We start from the raw sequence: 19827 nt of genomic DNA, 5'->3' as shown, positions 1-19827 counted from the left end.
GCTCTGAGACTCTGAGAGCCTGCTGAGATGCTGTGGGGGAGGGGTGGCCAGGTCCTGAGAGACTCCAGCTGTTTGGGGTTGTATTTTTCACCTCAGCTGTTTTTAGCTTCTCTGCTGGGCTACTGACTTGCTGCCAGGGCAAAGTATCCAATCCTGTAGCGAAGCTCTCCCCGCAGAGACGGCTGAGATCACATCCCACCCTCCCTCTGGTCTGCTCGGCTGTGAGCTACCTGCAGAGGTCCTGGTGCTGCTGCCTTCAGCCTGTGCCCGATTTAAAACTGTCCCGCCCTCGAGCAAAAACAGACCTTTCCTGGCGAATCTCAAGGATGTCTTCTCTTGGAAACTGTTTGTGGGTTTTTTTTTTTCAGTCAGGCATTAATTCAGAGGCTTGTAATGAGATGGATTCTGAGAGAAAACGCAGAGCTTACACAGCCGTGTGCCTCCTCGCAGCCATCTTGGCGGGAAGTCCTCATTTCTCTCTCCTTTTGGATATCTCTAAAAAGGGAAAAGAAACACCAACTCTTCAACTGATTCCCTTTTTATAAATCCAGTGCAAAGGAAGTCTAGAAAATCAACGTATGTGGTTACACTCCATGATACCCCCAAAGAAGTAATTCATCTCTAGTGGACCTGAATACCTTCTATTAAAAAGATGCAAGAAAGTCCTTGTTTTCCCCTTCCCAATGGATTCGGACTACTTATATCACTCATCCCTGGGATGGCAGTGATTTTGTCTTCCTCAAGACTAGGGCTTACCTTCTCTGTAATATCAAATTGATCATCAACGAGACAGAAAATTTTTATTGGAAATTCTAATGGCCAATATTTTATAATAATGACTTATTGAATCAAAGAGTTGGCATATAGTTTAAAATTAATTACGGACTTTAAAAATCATATATGATTGGTTACCATTCACTAGAAAATAAAGATTAGATATTAAACCTTCCAGGTTGGCACCACCCAGGTACTTGTTTCTTGAAAACACCTGGGATGTACTGTGCAACTTCAGAACAGCCCTAAGTTCTATGGACTTTAATCTATATGATGCCTCCCAGAGGTCAAAGGCTCTGGTTTATGGTGCTTGTCTCTTTATAACTAAAATGCATTTGGAATTGCATAGTTTGCAGCACTCATCTGAGAACACAACATGAATTCATGGTGTTTGTCTTGGCTTCTGCTGGGTGAGGTTCTTTTTGTGGTCTCCAGTCTGGTAAGTAATCCAAAAACATATACTGCAAGATATATGGAAAGTAAAGAAAAGCTAGCAAACATAGTGGTGGGCAGGTGGAGCAGTGGTACTATTAAACTTGTTTAATCACTGTTTCTTTCATGTTAATCAGGCAGAATTAATGAAATGAGTGCTTTTTCAGGGCAAGGAGGGAAAATTTGGGATAAATTGGCTGATTTCAGGGAATTAAAGAACAGGCACAGGGATCTAAGAGAGAGGAATAGGGGGCTAAGAGACTTTAGTATGGTTGGTTGGTTTTATTATTTTGCTTCACTAATTCAAAACTAGCTTTTGTTAATATGGAAAAAAAGGGAAATTTGTTTCAGTTCAAATTCTGGTATTGACTGATGACACAGATTATTCCCCCCTTCCTCCTCCCTTTCTCCCTCTTCCTATTCCTCCTCCTTTTCCCTGTTTTCTTGCTCCCCTCCTCCTCTTCCTTCTTTTTAACATTACTTGAGTAATAATTTCAGAGATTATTGGGTTGTAGACTATGAGGGGCTCACAAAGTAAAAATTCTTTTCTGCTCCCAAATTAATTTTAGCCCAACAGAGAAGCACTTTGTACCAGCTAAATATGAACAGACAAAGCTAAAGCATTAAATTCTATTTCAAAAGCTTGGAGAGAAATCTGTAGTTACACATTTAAAATAGCAGCCAAATTAGCAAGTAAAATCCACAGTCTAAAACCTGTCACTTTAGCATTGAGAAGAGTGAATCTTTATGATTATAAGCAGGAATTGAAATATCATAGCCATTTAAAAAATAGAATGGATTAGCAAGAATTTCAGTGTTTTTTGCTTATATAAAAGTAAAGTGCAATACATCTAAGAAATTATCCTTTCTTTTAAAAATTATGTCTAAAAGAAAAGAATGCCTTAAAACTCACTATTCAACATGTATAGCATAAGTGAATTTCTGTGGTTCAGTATACACACCTATTAACAGACAAGACATGTCAAATCTGGTGACAAGCAATGGATATATAGCATTAATCGAAACTGCCAACTCTTTTTTTTTTTTTTTGCTCAAAAAAGCCATAAGTTGACAATATTTATGTATTTCATATCATGGTCACATGAACTAAAGAAATGCATTGAGGCATAAACAATTTGCTATTTTGGGATATCTCAACAACTGACTTGGATTGATCCATGGTCAAGTAAATTGTGACACAGTACTCTAAAAAATACTCAAACACACTAAGAAGATGGATTTAGTTTTGGTTTGTAGCTGTGTTCAGGCTCAGGCTACCTAAAATTTCTGGGTATGTCATCCAGAGATCTTGATACTTGAAATACAATGGGAAATATCAGTAACAGTTATTCTTGGTTCTATTCAGATATTCCTTGTTTTTCCCTTACCAATGGATTCCGACTACTTGCATCACTAATGCCTATGATAACAGTGATTTTGTCTTCCTCAAAACTGGTCCAGCTGCTGCCACTTGTTATTTCAAAGATTGTTTTCCTTTATCCAGCACAGCAGTCAGGTGAAGTCACTGTTATTTTTGCTGTCTTGGACCACCTGGAGAGTGAGCCACAAGGCACCAGCAAGAAAATTTCCTTTGAATGATATTGGGCTCAGGGGAAGGAGAGGGAATAAATTTGAAGCTGAAAGAAAAAAAAACATGAAGTTGAGAAATAAGATAGTATGAAGGAGTGAAAAATAGATAGATACATAAATAACATACACCAGACGGGGATAAAAGAGCTGTCATTATTGTCCCACTTCTGAAAAACTCTGTTTATAAAATGTGTAATTCAACAAATGTTTATTAGACTTCTACTGCATATTATACACTGCATTAGCCATTGGAGACACAAACAAAAGCTGAATAGTTTCTTCTCTCAGAGAGTTTATGTTCTGCTCAGAGGATGCATGTTTGCAAATAGGAAAACAGGAAGTTTAACATATGATTAAAGTAAGCTTCCCTACTCCCTGACTGTATTTCTCTGTCCCATAACCTTGCATCATGAACATTTGCCCTAGAAAAGTTTATTTTGCTTTTGGACTCTTCTTTTTGGAAGTTATTCCTTATACTTAACTGAAAGATGCTTCTTTGCAGTTTCCCCCCTCATGCTCTTATTTCTGCTTCTTGGGCCAAGCAGACCAAGTCTATTTTGAATTCTATATTGTAATCCTTCATGTTCTTCAAGACAAGTTTTCTTTCATTTCCCCTTATATATTCCTCAGAATAATCTTGTCCATTTCTTTCAATTAATCCTTGGATACAATCATCTTCAGGACTTTTACTATTCTGATTACTGTCTCTAGAATCGCTCTGTGCTGTCAGTGTTCTTGCTAAAATGTATGCCTCAAACTGAACTTCAAATGATGTCCAAGAGCAAAGGAAAATGGGAGCTTTCACTCTCTTGTTATTCACTCATTCTTACTAATGGAATTGTTTTTAATTTACAAAGTTAATTTTGATTTCTTTACTGTCCAAATAAAAATATAATATTTTAAAATAAATTATACTATATGAATTAAATTATACATAAATATATAAATTTTAGATATGTATATATTTTATTGTATGTATGAATTATATTTTCTAAATAAAATATTTATAATAAAATATTTTTATTGTCATTTTTTTTTATTTATCCTACCTTTCTCCCATCATGAGAGAAATTGCCTATAACAAAGAATAAAGATGTGAAAAGAAAAAAGAACAATTTAGCAACATCAAATAACACATAAAAAAATTATGATGTTATATGAAGTTTTCCACACTCATAATCCCCTATCTCTGCAAAGAAAGAGGGAGAATACCTTCTTCTATCTTTTTTGAAGCTGATTTATTATAATTTTGCAATACTCAGTTTCAAATACTTTTGCTCTTATGATTTTATATTGACATTATTACAATGGTTATGAATATTGTTTTCTTGGTTCTACTTACTTTACTTTATCTCAGTTTATAGAAATTTTCCTATATGTCTGTAGTCATATTCAAAATTTTTAGGGCATAATAATATTCTATTATATTCCTGTTACATGACTTGGTTAACCATTTTCCAATATATGGTTATTGATATTGTGGTACAAAAAGTGCTGCTATAAATATTTTGATAAATATATGTGGGAGCCTTTCTTTTTTCATTTGTCTCCTATGGTTATATACCTTACAGTAAGATCTCTGGGTCAAAGGATATGAATATTTTCATTATCTTCACATTATTTCAAATTACTTTCCTGAATGGCTGGATCAAGATTTAGTTCTAGCAATAATATAATGTGTCCCCATAGTTAAGACAATTAATCATTCAAATAAAAACTCAGTTTAGATTCTCAAATTTCATGAAGGTTAGTTATCAAAGGGCAAAGAGTCAATACTAGTGAGATAATAAATATTTTTATTACTATACAGAGCAGTAAGACCAAGAGAAACACTGATAAATCTTGTATATCATTATAATATATTCTCTTTTCATTTTTGTTCCCCAGCCAGTCTCAGAAAACATTGGTGAGTCATTTATTGATTTCTATTTTTCTTTAGTACTTCCATTGATCTATGAATTCATGTATGAATGTGTCTGTTAGATGGTCCAATTGGTAGAGTATTAGATTTGGATTCAGGAAAGTTTGAGTTCAAATCCTGAATTACATACTTACTGGGCAAGTCAACCTTTTTTTAAAATTTCAGTTTACTCATCCATAAAATGAGAATATTTGTGTACCAGGACTTCAGAAGTAAATAATAAACTGTGAACACATGATTGTGGTTGAATAGTGCTTGGATCAAAATATTGAGTTGTAGCCATAACAATAATAATAATAATAATAATAATAATAACGAATTGCTCTTTCATAGCATTTTAAGATTTGCAGAGAATCTCATCTGATCCTTATAACAGTCTTGTAAGGTAGGAGGAAAAGAAAGGGATTAAACATTTATATAGTGCTTATTATGTACCAGACACTGTGTTAAAAAGTTTATATTATCTAATTTAGTGATATCATATCTAATAGCTACCTATAAATTAGGTGCTATTGTTAGACCTATTTGTTTTTTTTTTTTTTTTTTTTTGGTGTTGTTCAATTGTTTTAGTCATATTCAACTTCAATTATATTCAACCTATGATCTCATTAGGGCTTTTCTTGGCAAAGATACTGGAGTGGTTTGCCATTTCCTTCTGTAGTTCATTTTACAGATGAGGAATGGAGGCAAAGAGACTTAAATGACTTACACAGGTAGTAAGTGTCTGAGGTCAGATTTGAACTCAGGAAGATGATCCTTCCTAACTCCAGGTCTACCATCCTGTCCACTGTGCCACCTATCTGACCTACCTACTAGGTAAATGCTATTATTATCCCTATTTTACAGATGAGGAAACTGAGGCTTAGGGTAAAGAATTTCTTTAGAGTCACACAAGGAGTGTCTGAGGTTAAATTTAAATACAGGACTGTCTGACTCCAAGCCCAGTGTTTCTCATCTACTATATTATGCTATCCCTAAAAATCATTGGCAAGTCTTGTATATCATGCTAGTACATTTTCTTGTCTCTTCTAAATAATATGAGTTTGATGGATTGTTATATCACTCAAACCTTATCCCCTCATCCCTACGCGCGCGCGCGCACACACACACACACACATGCATGGAAAAAATGGGCTCTGTCAAATAAGATGGACCAAATATTCCATTCCCTTCCTATTCAGCTATACTCATATAGAGTCATCAGAAAATTGAGCTTTTTTCCTCCCCTAGGAATTTAGAAGGCAAGTCAGGCTTATCCTGAAAGCTTTGGTGTGTGCCATTTACTAAAAGCTCCAGTCTGTACTGAAGTGTTCACATATGGACAAGTCAAGGCTGACTGCATCAGCCTGCAGCTCTTGGTTCCAACTTGGTTCCAATTCAATGCTGCCTGTCTGTATCAATGGAATCTCTTCCAAATCTGGCTTCCATCTTGCCCAAAGGGACCCATTTGTTATCAACTGTATTGATTTATTTCTAAAGTCAGTCAGTGTTCAAAGGAAATAGGAAAACAGAGTACATGATGTGACCCTAGTAGTATGAGGTACAGTTTTGTGGTGAGGTGACTTAAAACTTTCTTCTCTTTCTAAAAACATAATCCAAAGTTAACCTTTTCTCTTCTGGTTTTGTTTTGTTTTTGTTATTTTATTTTATTTTTTTGGTCTTTTTAGTAATAGATTTAGATGGCGGCCAGGACAAGGACATATTTGACATCAATGAAGGTTTGTGGACTCCTTTATTTTGAAAATCCCACTTACTTGTTTGGGGTTCTACCATTTGCTAATGTCAAGTCTTATCTTGCCACTTAGCTTTGGGACTGAACCTTTTTGAGGGAGACATCAATCTTGATGGGGTGAGTTAGCTTGATGCGCTTATATCAAAGATTCTACTGGCCAATGCAAGCTAAAATACTGCCTCTTTGAAGCTATTCTATCCATTGGAGATGGCACAGGATCAAAGGAGATCATTTAGTAGTGCATTTGTACAAGATTTCAGAAATAAATTGTTTTGGGAAAAATGACTTGATTCATATTAATGCCATTATCTTTCCCTTACTGTGATTTGCTGTAATTTATTTCCGGGGCCATTATCATTAGCCATATGTAGTTGGACTATATTGATCTCAACTGATAGGTTTAAACTTTTTTATGATAATTTATATTTTTACATTGCTTTAATTTTTAAATATATGCCTTTCTTCCTCCCCTGCCCATTGAATTATTTCTTATAACAAAGAATAAAAAAGGGAGGAAAAAACAATTCAGAAAAAATTAACACAGCGATTGAATGTGATTATCTACAGTGCCCTACCTGTGCAAGAAAGGGAGAGAGAAGTACATTTTCTCAACTCTTTTCTAGAACCAAGCTTCTTGGTCATTATAATTATGTATAAGCTTGATATGTTTATATCATATGGTCAACCTGGAAAGCTTTAATTACACAATAAAACCTTACCAATTCAGATGAATTAAAGAAAAGTCAGTTCAAATTAGCTTTTAAAAGTCTAAATATGAATATACCTTTGGAAGAGCATAGTTAATTAATTTCAGTACTCTGTCAATCAACAATCATTTACTGTTTTTCTATATGTGACTCATTGTACTAGGGATTAGAGATACAAAACCAAAAATGAAAATGCCCCTATCTTCAAGGATTTTATGTTTTACTATAATAAAAACTAAATTAATAAAATCTTTCTTAAGAGATCCTCCCAAATCCATAAAATGAATAGGGATAAATAATAGTTAATATAGTCAGCCAATCAGTAATTGGTATTTTGTCTAATGAAAATAGGAACAGTCATAGGAGGATTTTTAAGAGTGCTTGAAAACAGTTTATTTAGTTAACCACTGTAAATATATAGCTCTCTTTATTTAGTAAGTTCCATTTTCACAGTGCAGTGGTAGACTTTAACCCAGAATATGTCTGAAATATCATAAATTCTGAAATAGTGTAACTCAAATGAATGTGCTTGCATTTAATTATTGCTTGTGTGTGATTATTTCGCTATATTGGGTACAAGAAACTTTTCTGCCAATAGTAATTGGATTTCTACCATACTCATTGATAGACAAACTTTGCATGCCTCATATCCAAACTGTCCTACCCAAAATCAGTGCTATAACTGCATTATTTTCCTCCTGACCTCATATCTAACTGAATTGCTGGAAAATAACATACATACATACATAGATGATTTATTTCTCTTGGTGTTTGGGAGAATTCTAAATTGCCTTTTTTCCTGGATCAAATACATTTCTATGTTTATTTTACTTTTTAGAGAGACAGAAATTCAATTGTTGGTGATGAATATAGATGGCCTCATATCATCCCTTATGTCCTCGAAGATAGTCTGGGTAGGTATATAGAGTTCTTGTTCTTTCACTTTCTATCTCATTTAACTCCAGGCTATAGGTTGATGGGAGCTATTGAGTGCAGAGATTCCCTTTAGTTGAAAACTGTGAGAGTTGAAAGGTGAAGGAGTAGGAAGAGTTAAGGTTAACCTCAAAATTATAAAATGGGAAAAACAATAGATGATGGTACTGCTGACAGAAATAATAATGTATAAGAAGGAAATTTGTTATTTAGAAGAAATCTGTTGATTTAGAGGAAAGATGGTAAGCTCATTTTTGGTTATGTTGAATCCAAGATCTAGACAGAAAGATTAGTGGATAGTGCATGGGGCTTCAAGACCTGAATTCAAATCTAGCCTCCAAAACTACCTTTGTGATCTTTGGCAAATCACTTATCTTATGTTTGCCTCAGTTCCTTTCATTGTAAAATTAAGATCAGAATAGCATCTATCTTGTGAGAATCAAATGGGATAATAGTGAAAATGGTTACCACAGTGATTGGTATGTAGGAAGCAAAATATGATGTTAGTTCTCATGGGACTAACATGAGACTCATCTGCACAGAGGCAGAAATTGAAGCTAAGGGATTGAATGAATCTGCCAAAGAAAAGAGTAGAAACCTGAGCATGGACCATTGAGGAATACCCATGTTAAAGAATTGGGATTAAGATAGGGAAGTCAAGGAGACAGAGAAGGAGAAAGAAGTTAGAGGGGTATGAGGATAACTAGAAGGACGCTGTATCTCTGAAGCCAGGGAAGAGAAAACGTGAAGAAGCCATCTAGAGTGTCAAAAGTTTGAGGGCCTAAGAAAGTTGACATCTGATAAAGGAATTTCACTTTGATCCTTGATGGCCTTGGAGAGACACATTTTAGCACAGGGGGCAATGCCCAGCTCTAAATCCTGGATTCTTTTGGTGGTTAATAGAAACTTTTATTTTCTTTTTTTTTCTTCAGAAATTAATGCTAAAGGAGTTATCTTGAATGCCTTTGAACGGTACCGTTTAAAAACCTGCATTGACTTTAAGCCATGGCAAGGGGAAGACAACTATATTTCAGTGTTCAAAGGAAGTGGGTAAGAGAAAGAGCTGACATTTTAAGAACTTCCTGAAAGCTAAGGGAAACCGAAATCATGATTTACATGTTGTAAATCAGAGCAATTACCCCGAGGTGCTAATCTTTTGTATTGCCTATGTTTGACTTGGGTAGCTATGTGGTGTAATGGACTGGACTCAGGACCCAGTTTATCTTCCTGGATTCAAATCTGGCCTCAGACACTTACTAGTTGTGTGACCCTGGGCAAGTCATTTAATTCTATTTGCCTCAGTTTCCCCATCTATAAAATGATCTGGAAAAGGAAAGGGCAAACACTCCAGTATCTTTGTCCAAAAAAACTTCAAATGGCGTAACAAAGAGTCAGACACAATTGAAAACAACTGAATAACAAAAAGTGTTTTGCTTATTTGGAAAGTGGCTAAGGGAGACAGCTATGTAGCACATTGGGCCTGGAGTGAGGAAGATGTAAGTTCAAATCCTGCCTCAAACATTAGACATTTACTGACTGTGTGATGTTGGGCAAGTAACTTAACAGTGATTGCCTACCTCCCCCTCAAAAATAATAAAGAAAGAAAGGTAGAAAGAAAAAAAGAAAAGAAAGATAGAAAGGAAAAGTGGCTCAAAGAGACCAGGAAGGAGGAGGTGATACAGATCTTGTTTAAAAAACCCAAGAACAAACAAACAAAAAAGCCCCTACAAGTCAAAACAAATAAATAAAACTCTGATGTTTATTATATATTTATCTCTAAAACCTAAGGCCCTAAACACCCAAATTGTCAACTAGAAATAGAAGAAGGGAATTTTCCCTCCTCTCTTATTTATATATTTGTCTGATTGCCATTGATATTTATTATAATCTGTTTTTCCTATTTATTATCTACTACAGTACTAGATTAGACATGATAAGGATGCAAAAATGATGAAGATAGAACCTATCCTTTCATGAAGTCTGACATTATTTCATTAATCTTCTTGGAACTTATCATTCCACCAATTCTATACCACATAACTGTAATCAGCCCCAAATCTCAAATTAAATTCAATAATTGTTTGTTGAATTGAATGGATTCTTTCCATATTTTGTCCACGAGAATCACTGCGACATAGTGGCTGTAGAACTAAACTTGAGGCCAGAAAATCCTGGGTTTAAGTTTTGTAAGAGATTGTGAGATCCTGGGCAAATACTTCTGAGTAATCTAGCCCATAGTATTCAATCATCTTCAGGGTAGACTGAACCAGATTAAAATGTAATAGGGTAATATGTAACAAAATAAATCATAATAAAACATAGATAATATTAATATGTAGTTTTACCAGTCAGTTTGTTCTCAGGGCTACTTATGTATGTTTTAGTGGCCTCTGTTTCTACTTACATTGGTGGAGAGAATTTCCTCACTTGGGAATTGCCTAGCTAAACGAGTCCAGTCATTTCTCTTATTCCACAAGCATGATTTTAAAGGCTTTGTCAAATAACTTTATGAAATTCAGGATATAAGTCTATTTATTTCCCTGAATTACCTAGTCAATAAACATTTAATTCAATAAACATTTATTAAATAACTACTATGTGCCAGGCACTATTCTAAATTCTGGGGATACAAATAAGAAAAAGAAGAGGTATTCCATGTCTTCGAGAAACTTACAATCTATTGGAAAAAGACAACACTCAAAAAGAGCTGGAAAGAGGTGTGAAGCTGTGTCACCATGGGGTACCCTGCACAGGATCATAATGGGCCTTTTTCAAACAATCCAGAGTTGCAGATGGAAAATAGAGAATAGTCAAAGGAAATGAGGTTATTCTTGCATTTCTTGTTTATAATAGACCAATTTTGGTCCATATTATATTAGTTTCTCCAAGTTCTTTCAGACCATACATTTAGTAATTCATTTTAAAACTGAATCCATTGTTGATTTTCATGTTCAGTTTATTAGTTTACAGTTTTAATCATTGATTCTCTATCCTTTTGAAAAAGAAAAGACATTGGTTTGATTCAGTCTAGTTTTACCTCTTCTGGCTTATGTGTTTCTCAAAGACCGTTTCTAACTCCTGATGTATCACATCAGCAAAATTTTTCAGTGCTCCAAGTAATCTCACATAATATTCTTGCTTATCTTGAAATCTAACTTTGGTTTTACCCATTTCTGTTCTCTTTATCTAGAAGATTAACCTCCCTAATAGAAAATAGAAAAAAAGTTTCCATTTCTTTCTCTTCACTTTAAACAGTTTGATCTCTTGCTTATTCTACATCCAAGATCACTATTTTGCTTCTCATTTTTTGAAAGACTCAAATTGTTATGAGCTTTAAACATTCTGGTAATTCTTCTAAGTCTATGTGATTCTTTTCATTTTTATTTTCATTTTATACCACTCATGTCTAGTAAGATAATTTTGCCACTAGAAAGTATTTTATTAAACACTTTCTTAAATTCTAGACAGTTCTACTCTTATATACTTTGTAAAATTGCCTAATACTTAATTGAGCAAATTATTATTGATTGCTTATAATATGAAACAACTACAATATGCCCACAATATAAACTTTCTAAAATAATCTTAGTTAACTTGTACTCTTTCAAAAAATTTTAAATGTAATTTTAATTTATATTTTATTATATATAATATAGATTTATATTTTATAAAATATATATTTATGTGTATTATATATAATAATATAAACATAATATATATAAAATATTAATATAATTTTAAAAAATAATCTGAACTTTATTCAGAGGGATTCAGAGGGATACAAATATCCCTCAAATTAAACATTTTAATATATACAAAAATGATTTTATATGAAACCAAAAATTGATATTTTATATTGTTTAATATATACTTTATATATTAAATTTAGTAACTTAAACTTAAAACTTTCCTGTTTGTGCTTCCTTCTGAATATTTCTTCCTGGTTTCTTCTATATGCTTTTTTTCTAATTTTTTTTTCTTTTTTTCTTTTCTAATTCTTTTTCTTTTTTTTTGGTAACTCTATTACTAGTACACATTTTTTTTTCTTTTCCTTTACCATTTAAAAACAGAAAATATTTAACCTTACATTAAATAAGCATAATCAAAACAAATCAAAACAAAAAAAAATTGTCTCCTTTATACCTTGAGCCTATGATTTTCCTTTTAGTAGGTAATCTGGGGAGTTGTCATTTATGATTTCTTGAAACAAAGTGTCCAGGTCTTTTTTTTAAATTATAGTTTTCAGGAACTCCAATGATTATTAAATTATTTCTATTTGATTTTTCCTCAGGTTTTTTATGTTAGATATCTTAATTTTTAAAAATTATATATATTTAAAAAAATTTTAATTTTTCTTTGATTTTTTTTTTTTTACTGCTACATGGAATCACTGATTTCTGTTTGGTGCATTCTAATGTTCAAGAATTGTTTATATTGTATGGTTTATTTTCTCTTTTAGACTATTTTTTATTCTTCTAATTCTTTCAGAGTTTTCATCTCAGTTTTCATTTTTTTCTAGGCATTCATGTGGTCATTGTAAAAAGTGCATTTTTTCCCTTTGAATACCTGGTATAGTGTGAATTTGGGGTTATTGCTGGATCTATAATACTTTTATAGTGCTCTATGTCTTCTTGTGTTCATTCATTACTCAATTTTTGTTACTGAATTAGAACTTTATGCTAGGATCATACTCCACCTCATATTTTGATTTTGGTTGGGATTGTTCACCTTTATAGGTCTCAATCTGTGTCTTTTGAGTTTTTGTGTTGACTTCCACCTCCAAGTACTGTGATTACACTGCTGACATTTACTTCCAAGATCTACTTCATAGATTTCTAATTACTCTAGGGCTTTCTCATGGGAGCCTTCTGCTCTTGCCCTCTTCAGATAGAGAACTTTTCAGTTATAGTTATTTTTGGCTTGTCTTTGGTCATACTGCTAATTCATATATGAATTCTTATTTGAAGGCTAATTGTTAGTGCTTAATTGTACTAAAGAATTGTGACTTTTTACCATTATCTCCAGAGGATGTGTAACCTTTGCTTTTAAAGTCTTACCACTTTGTATCTTCTTTTTAGGTGCTATTCTTCGGTAGGAAATAGACATGTTGGCAAACAAACACTTTCCATAGGAGCCAACTGTGACAGAATAGCAACAGTACAACATGAGTTCCTCCACGCTCTGGGATTCTGGCATGAACAGTCCCGTTCAGATCGAGATGACTATGTTATAATAATGAAGGACAGAATTCAGGAAGGTATGGTTTCCTTACTTGTTTTTCTTTTGATTTAAGAGAAGTCAAGACTAGAGTCAAGTCATTATACCTTCTTTCAGTCATTAGTGGATCAACGAACTTTTACTAAACACTTACTATGTGGCAAATATTGTACAAATTACTGGCAATACAAAGAAAGACCAAAAGATGGTCCCTGACCTGAAGGAGCTCACATTCTAATGTAGGAGACAGTATGCAAATAACTATTTGCATTTAAAGTATATACGGTATAAATAAGAGATACTCTCATAAAGAAGGTACTAGCAATGAAAGGAAAGGTCAGTTATAGAAGATAAGATTTGAACTGAGTCTAGAAGGCAGCCAGGAAAGCCAGGAGGTTGAGATAAGGAGAATGAACTTTCCAGGAATGGGGGATAGTGAGTAAAATGGCATTGAGTCAGGAGATGGAGGGTCATGTTCAAGAAACACCAAAAAGATCATTGATCCTGGATCAATAAAAGAGAGGGAATAAAGAATCAGATTGTAAAGACAGAAAGAGGTCAGATTATGAAGAGCAAACAAAGATAAATTTATATCCAATCCATTGGTAATAGGGGACTGAATAAATACATATGGGAATCATCTGCTTAGTGAATTATTTAGTGATTACTGAACCCATATGAGGAGATCACCAAGCAAGTTAGTACAGAAGGAGAAGAGGGCCAATATGAAACTTTCAGTAACACTCAGTATTGATGGTAATTAATTCAGATGATAGTCCAGCAAAATTAAGAAAAAGCAGACAAATCAGCAGAAGAACCAAGAAAAAGGAATGTCATGAAATCCCATAGAGGAGAGAATATAAAAAAGAAGAGGATAATCAACAGTGTCAAAGGCTTCGAAAAAGTAAAAAAGATGAAAATTGAGGGGAAAAAATTCATTAGATTTTAAATTAAGAGATTTGATAATTGATAATTTTGGAGAGAGAAGTTTCATTTGAATGATTAAAGTCAGAATCCAGGCTGCAGAGAATTAATGAGAGTGAGAAGAGAGAAAGCAGTGAAAGAATTTATAAGACATTTAATAACAAAAAAAAGGAGTGATAGAGTTGATATGGAAGAGGTATTGGAGATAGTAAGGATAGTTAGATTATGTGGAGGTTAAAAAAAATCCACTTTGGCAGCTGTGCGGAGAGATGAGAAAACTGAATCTCAGAGAGTTTAAGTATGTTCAATGTCACATAGTCCACTAGCCAATATCAGAGACAGAATTAGAAACCAATTATGGTACTTTCTATTATTCCATGCTGCCGTATGTGGATGGTATTTTGATATAATATTTTGTGTTAACATGCTACATAGTCACAGTATAAAATATGTTTTATACAATAATGTTGTTATTATATACATTGCAAACATTAAGTAGATAAATGTAATGAGGCTACATTGTGTAGAAATGTTCTTGTCTTTGCCCAGCTGCAGGGAGAAGGGGGGCATTGGATGACAGAGCATAAGTAATATGCTGCTGAAGATGTATGCCTTAGAGCACTTCCCGGTTTGTTTCTGAGGGAGCTTTCCCTCATTTGATGTGGCTGTTATAGGAATGATGAATGCGATGAAATCCTCATTAAAAACATTTAGAATTTGATTAAAAAAATTAAACAATTTTTTTGCATGTCAGATTTTAACTTGAAATTAACAAGTCACTTTTTGGAGAATTTAAAATTTTAAACCACCTGATCCCTCTCCAAATGTGGTTAATTTTTAAGTATTTTTGTATGTTACTAAAATCCTGTTTCAATACTTCTTTGTAATGTGTGGTTCACTTTGAGATTTTGATGGCTATGTCAGTGACCATAAGTTTTGGCAGACTCAATGGCTCTCAAGCTAGACAGTAGGTCCCTGACAATGGACTGTGTTACCCGTGGAATATCTAAGCTAAATGTCCTCAGGGGTTTGTCCATTGTGAGATGATTTTTTAAAACCATAGCTGCTCTTGAAGACCATTATAAAAACTTCAGATCTAGAAATGACCTGACAGTGTTAGTGATAAAATGGAAAGATCACTGAGCTGGGATTCAAAAGACTTAAGTTTGAATTCTAGTTCTGACACTTTATGGATGAATAATCTTCAATAAACTGAACTAAATGGTCCTTTCCGACCATCCAATTCTGTGATCTCTGGCAATCATTTAATTCCACTAAAGTTTAGTTTCCTGATTCACAAAATGTAAATATGTATATCTTATTGTATGCCATCAGGCCATTGAGGATCAAATGAGAAAATGTAGTTAAAATCCTCTGCAATTATAAAATACAATGTTATGTTAATTATATAGTCTCAGAATGTATCCATATTACTCCTTTATTTTTATTTTTAGAATAGATTTTTAATTGTGAACTTAATCATTAAGAAACATGAGCACTTTTATATTCAAAGGACATAAAAAGGGGATTGCATATAAAATCAGAAATCTGCTATGTTGAGGAAATTGAAATTATTCTGCATCATTTAAAAATTGATTCTATTCTGTAAATGATCCTATTCTATATTATTACTAAATTTTAAAAAATAATTACTCAGTCTATATTTCTTCGTCCCTGAGCCAGTTTTTCCTCTGAATTAGTTACAAGTTAATTTGTTATTATTCCTAAAAGGTATATTGTTCATTGTTGTAATATTCTTATCTCCCTAACAAATACTTCTAGGTACAAGGGAGGCAGATAGCTCAAGTCAACTAACAAGGCCTGCAAGATTCTGATGAGTCTCATAAAATAATTAACGTTTTTGTTAGCATCATGTATTAGATTGCTTTCTTTAAAATAACCAGTCATGTTGTTCTTACCATGCTATCTAACCTGTAACCAATCATGTCCTCTTCCCCCTACCCAAATCTGTAGTCCCTAAAACTATATTAATGCTGGTGAGTCCTACTTTGGGGTAAGTCACTGAGAGAGTTCATTGACTCAAATTATTGATTACTGCTAGCCTAACTAATAAACTGTTCATGATCAATCATCATCTCTCAGTTTATTTTAATTTTCAAATATAAAAATGTTAAAATTTTTAAAAAAGATATGCATTTGATTTAACATGGTTGTAAAAACCCTGCCCTTCCTATTTACATCCTTTTCTGAATTTCTTCTTGCTTTCATCTACATATTAAAAAATTTTGATTGATTTTTTTCCTTTTCTTTCTTTTTTTTTTGCATTATTACCATTGCCCTTCCCCCATTAATTTTTAGTATTTCCACAACACTATAGTTAATTCATTAACATTTATTGATCATCTACTATGCACCAAACACTGTGGAAGCAAAGAAAGCAAAAAAATTAGTTTTTGCCTTTGAGGAGTTCTGATCAAAATCCTACTTTGGTAATAAATAAATATTTATTACCAAACAAAGCACATTTATATTGTGTTGAATATTAAATGTGTATGCATATCACAAATTTTGAAGTGTCATGCTATATAGTACCATACAAGACAGTATAGTGGGTAGAGTATGGACCTGGGACTCAGGAAGATTTGAATTCAAAATCAGCCTCTGACACATACTCATTCTATGACCAATAATAAGGCATTGAGCCTTTCAGTGCTCCCAAAGTAAGACCATAAATTAGACTTAAGACACTGATCTGCACTGATAGGAAGAATTGTTTCCTATCCTAATGAGATGAGGGAGCATCTCATACTGATGGAATCAGAGATGTACCGAATAGAATTATGTAAGAGAATGTTATTAACAGTTACTTTGCATTTTCTATAGGATAGCTTAAAATTCATAAACTCAAGTTTATTAAAATTTTTATTGCTATGTTAATTATTTTATATAATTATGTTAATTGTATTAATTATAATTAGTTATATTAATTATATATAATAATTTTATTAAGTTAAAATTTTGTCATGTATATTTTTACTTTCTTTATGTTATTTTTATTTTAGGCAAAGAGCACAATTTCAATACCTATGATGATAAGGAATCAGACTCTCTGAATGTTCCGTATGATTACACATCAGTGATGCACTACAGCAAAACTGCTTTCCAAAATGGAACAGAACCAACAATTGTGACCAGAATCCCTGAGTTCTTGGATGTGATTGGACAACGAATGGATTTCAGTGATTCTGACCTTGAAAAATTGAATCGACTCTACAACTGCTGTACGTAAGCTGGCCTCCAGGGAATCATAACTGTTTCTCCCAGCTCAGTGGGGAAAAGTTTTAACCTACTTGCTTCTTGAAATTAGGATAAGTTTAGTCATAATGAACAATGTGGAAAGAATAATTAGAATTAAATCTGTAGTATAGCTGCAAGATATTTTAGGTAGGTAGTTTGGGGCAATGGGTTTGAAGTCAGAAAACCAAGAACCAAGTTGTGGCTGTGCCATTTATTAACTCTCATTTTGGGAAGTCACTTATCTCAATTTCCTCCCCTGTAAAATATTTGTACCAGCAACCTAAAAGGCTGTATAAATTATAAATCAACATATAACTGTGGCCTAGTATTGGACTATTATTATTGGAATGAGATTTCATTTGGCAGAGGAAACTCCCTCCTAGTAAGGAAATTCTACCAGCTTAATCTGTTGTCTATTCTATGATTTAGGGTCTTAAGAGTCTTGTAGTACTTAGAGGCTAAATGATTTGCCCAGGATAATTCCCATTAGACTTGAGATCACAGGATGTTTGGGGTTTTTTGCCTTTCTTTGTGTCTCAGACATAGTGAATAGTGAACATTGCCTGGTATGTAGGAGGTTTTAATTGTGATTAATGGTAATTAACTAACCCAAGTCTTATTTGTCAGAAGCAGGATTTGATCATAGGTAGTTCTGATTTCCAAACTATCCCTTTAGCCACTACACTGCATTTATTCCCTTAAACACTATGTGGCTACAAGAATGACTCAAAGATAACTTCCTTCTAAATAGATCTTTCTGATTTAAATACACAACTTGTACTTTGTGAAATATGGATTTATATTTGCTCTTGTAAGTAATTTGACATCAGGATCTATCAGACAAGTCTCTGAAGAACTGCTACTGTACCAGGAATAGGTCTATTTGGCATATTAAAAGCTGTTTTCAAATAGTACCTGAATAACAATGAAATGTATAGATTCCTGAGGAGGAGTAATGAAAGAAGTTGGATTAATACCTCAGCCAGTTCAGTAATTTGAGAAGTTTTGAAGGAAGTTTGCCTTGATTCAACACATCCTTTAATGAAAAACTCCAAATTAGGGCAGCTCTACCTAGCTGTGGGATGCCTTCTTATTTTGGCTATGTGAGCTCCTCAGGCCACTCACTACCCAAATCTTGCTGGGCTGCCTTCCTTCTCCATCAAATTGGTTATATTATGAACTAAAATAGTTTTAGTTATTTTAAAAATAGAATTAAAATTCTCCCTGACTAGAGAGTTATTCAGTAATTTTTGTCTCCTCCAGCTTCTTCCTTAACTTTTTTGGACTCATGTGATTTTGAAATGGAAAATATCTGTGGCATGATTCAAAATTCAGAAGATAATACTGACTGGGAAAGGGTTTCACAAGTGCTTGGTGGTCCAGACACTGATCAATCAAACATGGGCAAATGCAAAGGTAATTACCATGGACAGGACCAAATGGTTTTTTTCTTGCTTTCTTCAGTTGCCCTCTCTGTCTTTGCTTTTATCAGCATACTCATGTATCATATCTATGATATTATCATAAAGTTAGAGCTACAAGTGACCTCAGGGGGCATCCAGTTCAACCCCCTCATTTTATAGATCTGAGAACCGAAGTTCACAAAGTTTGGGTGAATACTCAGGGTCACACAAATACAAAGTACCTGAAGCCTGATAAGAACTTGGATTTTCCTGATTCTCAGTCCAGTAAGTTTGTCTCTTACACTAGGCTGCGGTATACCCTAACGGAAGAGACTGAAGGAAGAATGGAGTCTATTTTCAAAGTTCTATTAAATATTATTAGATTATTGTTTATTTTTAAGTTCATACTAAGAACAGTTTGGGAATATGACTTGTTAACTGTAGTAAAACAAGATGATTAAGATCTTCCTTACCCTTCTGTATGTGTAACCTCTCACTGGGTTTGGATTATAGTAGGGTTCAATGGTTCTAAGTTCAGGTTTTACTATCTATTAGTCACTTAACTCCCTGAATCTCAATTTCCTTATTTCTAAATGAGTAAATTGGTAAAATTAGAGAGTTGGACTTGATGCCCTTAGAGGTCTAGAGTTTTAGTCTATAGTCAAAATCTCAGGTTTCAAGCCTAAAGAGAAATGTCTTCAGCAATTGTGTGTGTGTGTGTGTGTGGGGGGGGTAAAGGAGGGACAGACGGAAGAAAGAGGGGAGGGGAGAGGGAAGGAAGGAGAGAGGGGAGAGGGAAGGGAGGAGAGAGGATGGAAGGGGGAAGGAGGGAGGGAAGGAGATGAAAATGTATACATTTTCTGTCCTTGAAAAATCTGACCTCGATTGATCAAAGCAAGTGGAAAACCTTGTCAGAAGACATTTCATTTATTTATT

At 33.7% G+C, this 19827-nt stretch overlaps 1 protein-coding gene across 2 annotated transcripts in view; it reads left to right on the top strand.

Moving 5' to 3' along the window:
- Window positions 1–369: 369 nt before the first annotated feature.
- Window positions 370–19827, top strand: part of LOC100920611 (meprin A subunit beta) — a 40862-nt gene continuing 21404 nt past the window's right edge. The window contains exons 1-9 of one of the 2 annotated variants that reach the window (XM_031946477.1): window positions 370–1213; window positions 5968–5986; window positions 6385–6435; window positions 6523–6566; window positions 7995–8070; window positions 9022–9139; window positions 13168–13346; window positions 17254–17472; window positions 18752–18904. In XM_031946477.1, the coding sequence (XP_031802337.1) occupies window positions 1151–1213; window positions 5968–5986; window positions 6385–6435; window positions 6523–6566; window positions 7995–8070; window positions 9022–9139; window positions 13168–13346; window positions 17254–17472; window positions 18752–18904 (922 nt within the window). In that variant the 5' untranslated portion in view covers window positions 370–1150. Of the gene's footprint in view, window positions 1214–4682; window positions 4703–5967; window positions 5987–6384; window positions 6436–6522; window positions 6567–7994; window positions 8071–9021; window positions 9140–13167; window positions 13347–17253; window positions 17473–18751; window positions 18905–19827 lie in introns of those variants that run through there. The other variant, XM_031946476.1, reaches the window with a different exon arrangement.

This window comes from Sarcophilus harrisii, chromosome 1 (genome assembly GCF_902635505.1).
Source record: "Sarcophilus harrisii chromosome 1, mSarHar1.11, whole genome shotgun sequence".
Lineage (NCBI taxonomy): Eukaryota > Metazoa > Chordata > Mammalia > Dasyuromorphia > Dasyuridae > Sarcophilus > Sarcophilus harrisii.
Note: the sequence above shows the minus strand (reverse complement) of the source record. Positions and strands in the feature narration are given on the sequence as shown.